This window comes from Rhinopithecus bieti, unplaced genomic scaffold, assembly GCF_001698545.2.
Source record: "Rhinopithecus bieti isolate Rb0 unplaced genomic scaffold, ASM169854v2 scaffold_8300, whole genome shotgun sequence".
NCBI lineage: Eukaryota > Metazoa > Chordata > Mammalia > Primates > Cercopithecidae > Rhinopithecus > Rhinopithecus bieti.
Window position 1 is genome coordinate 130,316 of NW_016805686.1, and position 6,369 is coordinate 136,684.

A 6,369-nucleotide genomic window follows, 5' to 3' on the forward strand; every position below is an offset into this window, starting at 1 on the left:
CAGTGAGCCGAGATCCGGCCACTGCACTCCAGCCTGGGCGACAGAGCGAGACTCCGTCTCAAAGAAAAAAAAAAATGACCTTGTGCATAGTAAGCACTTAATTAATGGTAATAATACTAATACTTGTTAAGTGCTTTCTCTGCCGTGCACAGGTAATGTGAGAGGTGAAGGGGAGGGTCAGAGGCATCAGTGAGGCTCTCAGCGCTCTGCCTAGCTGTGAGAACAGCTCCCTTCGCAGAAAAAGCAGGAGGCAATCACTAATTTCTGCCTCTCTTGCTTCTGCCCTCCCCTCCCCCGATCCCCAGTAGAATCCTAACAGCATTCCAGAGGCAAGGTTCCTGACAGCAAAAATGGTTCTGGTTTCATGCCCACTGTGTAGAGAACATTCGTAAACTCTGCCAGTGACTTGTTTGAATGCACTCCTCACTTTGAATAATGTTTTTCTCAGAAACTAGAAATCATTTTTTTCTCACTAATTTACATTGGAACTACTCAGGGGATCTTTATCTTTATTTCTGATCTGTAAATTAGCATTGAGCCTCTCTGAGCCCTCATCTCAAATCTCATTTAAGGTCTTATTAACAAATACTGAGATGTATTAGGACTTTCTATGTAAATGAATCCTAAACTTGATCCTTTTGAGATTTGGGCAGTTGGTCTTGTATTTCTTGATAGGTTTAGGTTCAGATGTTCCTGTGTTGAATTTACTAGACAAATAAGAAGACAAGGATCCCAGAGGAGCTGGCTCTGTTTTGGTTCTCCAACAGGTTGTGAGTGTGAATCTCTGGGAGTACTTATTGAAAGGCAGGGCCGGGCATGGTGGCTCATGCCTGTAATCATAGTACTTTGGGAGGCAGAGGCGGGTGGATTGCTTGAGGTCAGGAGTTCAATACCAGCCTGGCCAACATGGTGAAACCCCGTCTCTAATAAAATTACAAAATTAGCCAGGCGTGGTGCCATGCACCTGTAATCCCAGCTACTTGGGAGGCTGAGGCAAGAGAATTGCTTGAACCCAGGAGGCAGAGGTTGCCGTGAGCCAAGATTGCACCATTGCACTCCAGCCTGGGTGACAGAGTAAGATTCCGCTACAAAATAAAATAAAAAAAAGGAGAAGAAGAAAGAAAAGAAAGGCAGACCCTTGGGTTCCAATTCCAGAGCTAATGCATCAGTATCTCTGGTAATGTGGTGTCCAAGTCATCCTGATTTAAGAGCCCCTGGTGATTCTGATGCAAAGAAGCATTTGAGCATCACTGGGCTGGATTACTCTTGCCTATCTCTTGGTCCTTCCTCCTTTCAGCTGTGCCTACTTTGCAGATTCTTTGGGGTCCTTGCAAATTTGAGATGCCCTAGGGACCTTACATAGAATTTCCCACCACCCTTCTGGAGAGCTGAGTCCACTTCTATCATCAGCAGCCTTCCCCATGCAGCTTGAGAAACACCTGAAGAGATTGTTTTGAGTGGAGAGCATGAAAGAAAGAAAGACAAAATATGAATTATAGCTGTCACCCACAATATTAAGGTGCTAGAGAACTTTTTCAGCCAAATTAAAATGTGTAGAATGCCAATTTTAATTTCTTAGACCTTAGGCTAACCTCTGCATTGGATAATGGAACTCAGCCCACACTATCAATTGCATTTCAATATTTTTCTGTTAGCCATCAAAACTTGATGTATCTTTGGCAAGTGACACCGTCAAAAAACAAACTGGTGTCTCTTTGCCTTCCCCCAGGGGTATCACATGCTAACATTTGACCAACATTTTTGTGTTCTGTCCGATTGCTTTGAGATCCCTGTCATTTGCTCTTTCTGACAGCCTTAATAAGAATGTGCCTATTTTCGTGTGTACTATGGCCTATCCCACCGTTCCTTGTCCCCTGCACATCTTTGAGCCTTGTTACCGCCTGATGATTCGTAGATGCATTGAGACAGGCACGAGACAGTTTGGCATGTGCCTTGGAGATCCTGTCAAAGGGTAAGTAAGGAGCCATGCGAGCAAAAAGAGGTTGTGTAATGAGGGATTTCTCTTTTACTTTGGGGTACTCCCAGGAGATGGGGAGGCCTAGCTCATGAGGTTAGCCAACTGAAGAATATGAGCATTTGTAAGGATCAGGGTCCCTTTGGTGGTTAGTTTACCATGTGAGAGGCTGTCTATTTAAAGAACTCTAGAATTAATATTTGCTTAAACAAGTGGTATATGTTATAAAACTTGTAAGAGTGTGGGCCTTGGAGTCAAACTGCCTGTGTTCATTATCTAGTTGCAGCCTTGGAGCACGTTTGAGTTTGAGCAAGCTATTTAACCTTTCTGTATCCCAGTTTCCTTATCTGTAAAGTGGGTACAATAATAGTACCTACCTTGTTGGGTTTGCTGGGAAGATTAGTGAGTTAATAATGTACATAAAATGCTGAGCACAGTTCCTGGCTTCCTTAGTCCATTTTGTGCTACTGTAACAGAATGCCACAGACTAATAATTTATGAACAATCGAAATTTATTTCTCGTGGTTCTGGAGGCTGGGAAGTCCAAGATCAATGTGCTGGCATCTGGCAAGGGCCTTCTTCCTTTATCATAACATAATGGAAGGGCATAGCAGAAGGGCAACAGAGAGAGAGAAAGAAGGGGGTCAAACTTGCCCTTTTGTATTAATAACAACCCTACTCTACTTTCACCATATCAGCATTAATGCATTCATGAGGGTGGAGGCCTAATCACCTCTTAAATGTCCCACCTCTTAATAATACTACAATAGCAATTAAATTTCAAAATGGGTTGTAGAGACAAACATTCAAACCATAGCACTGGCACGGTACATAGTATGTGCTCAATAAATGGTAGCAGTTACACAAACACATTATGATTTTTTTTTTCTTCACACAGGCACTGCCTGTTGTGTAATTGAAGCTGTAACCCAGGGACAGGAAAATAGGCAGAAGTCCCTTGAGCCACAGCATGGGGTTACAGAAATGGCTGGGTGCCAGGCCAGGGAAACAGAACTCATCAAGGGTCTATTCTCTCGACTCCATTCTCAATAAACAGGTTTGCAGAATATGGCTGCATCCTAGAGATCAGAAATGTTCAATTCTTTGCCGATGGCCGCTCAGTGGTTGACAGCATAGGAAAGAGGCGCTTCAGGGTGCTCCATCAGAGCCAGCGGGATGGCTACAACACAGCCGACATTGAATACATTGAAGACCAAAAGGTGAGGGTGGCCAGTGCCAAGAATCCCAAAGCCAGGCTATCCTCCTAACTTGGTACAAGTTGCGAAAGGATTTCTCAGAACCCTTGAGGGCCTTGGGATTTCACACCAAATTGCTGCAGCAGCATTGAATGCTGCTGGATTGCTATCCAATTGCAGTATGGCAGTGAGGACACCTATTGTCCTGGCTCTGCTTAGCTACTGAGTTGCATTCATGCATAAGAAATGCTATCCTAGATCAACTCTGGGGCTCATTCAGCTTGGGAGTTGAGTCTTTGTCAAAGATACCAAGGAATAGATCTGGGGTGGGTCTATATGTATATATTTTATATATCGATTTATGTATACTTTAAATTTTTTTCTTTTGAGACAACTATAGATCCACACATGCATTTGTATTTTAAAGTACGTAACCAGGCTAAGAGCCCTTCCCAATAATCCATCATCCCATAAGGCAGAAAGATGACACATCTAGTTAATCCTTGGTTTTCTGCGCTAATGGGTGCAAGAAGAGGTAAATAATCCTGTGTTCATTTATATTTACATTTGTTACATGGTAGATTAATAAATATTTGATGACTGAGTAGATGTGTTTGACCAAGATAGTTACATGCTAAGACTGACATACTCCTGTGTGTTTTCCAGCTAGCAATGGGAAAACAGATATAAAAATGAAAAGGGCAAAGGCATGGACCAGCATAACCTGATTTAACCACATGCCTCCACTCAGGCTGGTTTGAATCTCTGGTTTTCTGCATGTTTTGCTGTTTCAGCTAATCTACCAGCTGAACCCTTCTCCTTCCTCCATGCTCAACAGTATCTACACACTGTCCAGCACTTGACTAAGGGGAATTTCACATCAAGCACAGGAGAAAGCTGGATGGGTGAGCCTTCCCATAGGAAGGCAGAATGGATGCTCAAAGCGAGTCAGGTGTCAAAAGTGACTCCGGGAATGATGGAGAAGGTATAGAATGTTTCACTTCCACTTTGATACTTTCAGGTTCAGGGAGAGGATTGTGCTGAGCTCATGGGATTACATAACTGTGTCTATCAGCAAGCGTCATTGTGGTTTCATTCACTCAAATCATCCCTAAAGAATCGGATACTCAATCACTTTGGACCCATGCCGGAGAAAGACGCTGATCCTCAGGTATAGAAAAATGTCTACTTTAAACGGGTTGCCCCACTAGAAGAGAGTGCCTAGTGTTTGTGATTAGATGGGTATGTGGTTGCCATTCAGCACACTGAATGCAGAGAGGAAGATGGATTTAATTTGGTGTTGTTTGACTGCATAGTGTCATGAGTAAGACCAAAAAGATCCCAAGTTAGAATTGGGGGTAACTAAAGTAAAGCAGTAAGAACTTGGATTCAAGGAAGGTTTTGAGAACTAAGTAAGATAAGAGAATGGGAACATAGATATCACCAACAGAAGAACCTTCCATGGGAGTCCAGATTCACACCATGGTAATGTTAGGGTGACAAGATACGTGCAAAGGCCAGGACTTAAGAGAAGGGTATCCTGGGAGCTGAGACCAAAAGCTACTGCTTTCAGGTAACTTCATAACCCTCTCCCTCATTGCTTTGGGAACTAGGGGATAGGGCTAGCTACCCTTGTAAGATTACAACTTCAAGACCACAAAAACTTTTCATGCCTCGGTCTATCTATGCTTTGCCCTGCAAGTCTAGACCCTTGCTATTGTGCTCACCAGGGCTGAATAGCTCCTGAGAAAACTGACCCCATCATTAAATACTGTTGGTTGAGTTATACTAGAAAGTAGTTTGTTAGGTTCTACTGATCAGTGTTCTTCCTGGGGGATAGGCCTATTTGCAAGATCAAATTGCAGATCAGAAGCTCTCTAGGAGAGTGGAGATGGTTTTCACTAAGCTTTGCTTGCCTGGTATAAATCAGGGAGTACTTTCTTTCTAGGATAAGGCTGGAGATATCCTAACCACATACTTCCTCATCACCATCTTTTCCTATGCTCCGAGCTGGCTCTCCTACATCAACACTCCCAGAACTTCCTTGATTCTTTACTTAATGCTCATCCTCAACTCTGTCACAAAAGAAATATCTAAATATGCATATTCTGACCAAAAGTCTGGTCCTTCTTCCCTTTCTAGCAGTATAACCTTGGGAAGATCCCTTTCCCTTTCTCAACTTTTGTCCCATCTCTGACATGAGGAGGGGTCTAAAACCCCCTCTTCCTCTTGCATTCTGAGGTTCTAAGACACCAGTCTGTTCCCTAACGAGCTGAAACGTCTTGCTTTCCTCAGACCACAAAAGTGGCTCCTTCCACACCCATGCAAAGGCATCATGAGTCTTCAAGGGAGAAAGGCCAGTTAGTGCTTCCTGTGACCCAGCTCCTGGCTCTGGGCCACGGTGAGTCAGGACTGCAGGATATACTTCTGAGCAAACTCACGATCAAGCTTAATGTTCCCCTTCACCTTCCGGGAAGCGTTCTCCCTTAGGCAAAAGATATAGATCAGCAATGGTAACGGGAAAACACAGATGCTACAGTGTGATTCATAAAGGCTAATGACAGAGAAAGTTGAAATCTTGGCTTTCGCTTCCTTTTTTCTTAGTTCTGTTATTATGTTGCTTTGGCGGCTGCAGCACCAGCAAAAAAGAAAACCCAAACCCATCCCACTTTGCTCCAGTCAATGCTGCAGCCCCAGTGGTCCCACAAATAAGAATGTTCTGTCAGGAGGATGTTTCTTAGAAACTGCCGCAAGTGTTAATACCAGCTTAAATATCTTTGTTGGTGATCCTTGGAAAGAAAGTTCAGAACATCAGTCTAATATTCAGAACTGATAATAGGAGGGAGAGCATGTTGCCAGCTTCAGGGAGGGACAAAAAAGAATGCAAATGAAGCTAGAGGCACAAAGAAGCAAAGAAGGCAGTGAGATGTGGTGATGATCAGAGGAACCAATTTGGAGCCAAATAATTTCAGGTGTAGGCACTTTTACCAGAATGGTTCTCTATAGTCCTAAAACCAAACTTGTGAAAGTTGTGGGCAGAAAGCTCATTTTAGGCTTAGAAGGAAATAAGTTCCCAATGTCTAAAATATGTGCCAGGGAAGCTGCTTACAAACAGAATTTTGGGGAAAGATTTATGTGAAATAGGAAAGCTCTTTATTAAAAGGAAATCTAGGGGCAGAATATATTTATTTATTTATT

At 43.1% G+C, this 6,369-nt stretch overlaps 1 protein-coding gene across 3 annotated transcripts in view; it reads left to right on the forward strand.

The window, feature by feature from the left end:
- The window catches only part of LONRF3 (LON peptidase N-terminal domain and ring finger 3), a 46,125-nt gene that overhangs the window by 36,633 nt on the left and 3,123 nt on the right, over positions 1–6,369 (forward strand). For all 3 annotated transcript variants that reach the window (XM_017873511.1, XM_017873512.1, XM_017873513.1), the window contains 3 exons: positions 1,814–1,972; positions 3,033–3,195; positions 4,193–4,342. In XM_017873511.1, the coding sequence (XP_017729000.1) occupies positions 1,814–1,972; positions 3,033–3,195; positions 4,193–4,342 (472 nt within the window). The remainder of the gene's footprint in view (positions 1–1,813; positions 1,973–3,032; positions 3,196–4,192; positions 4,343–6,369) is intronic.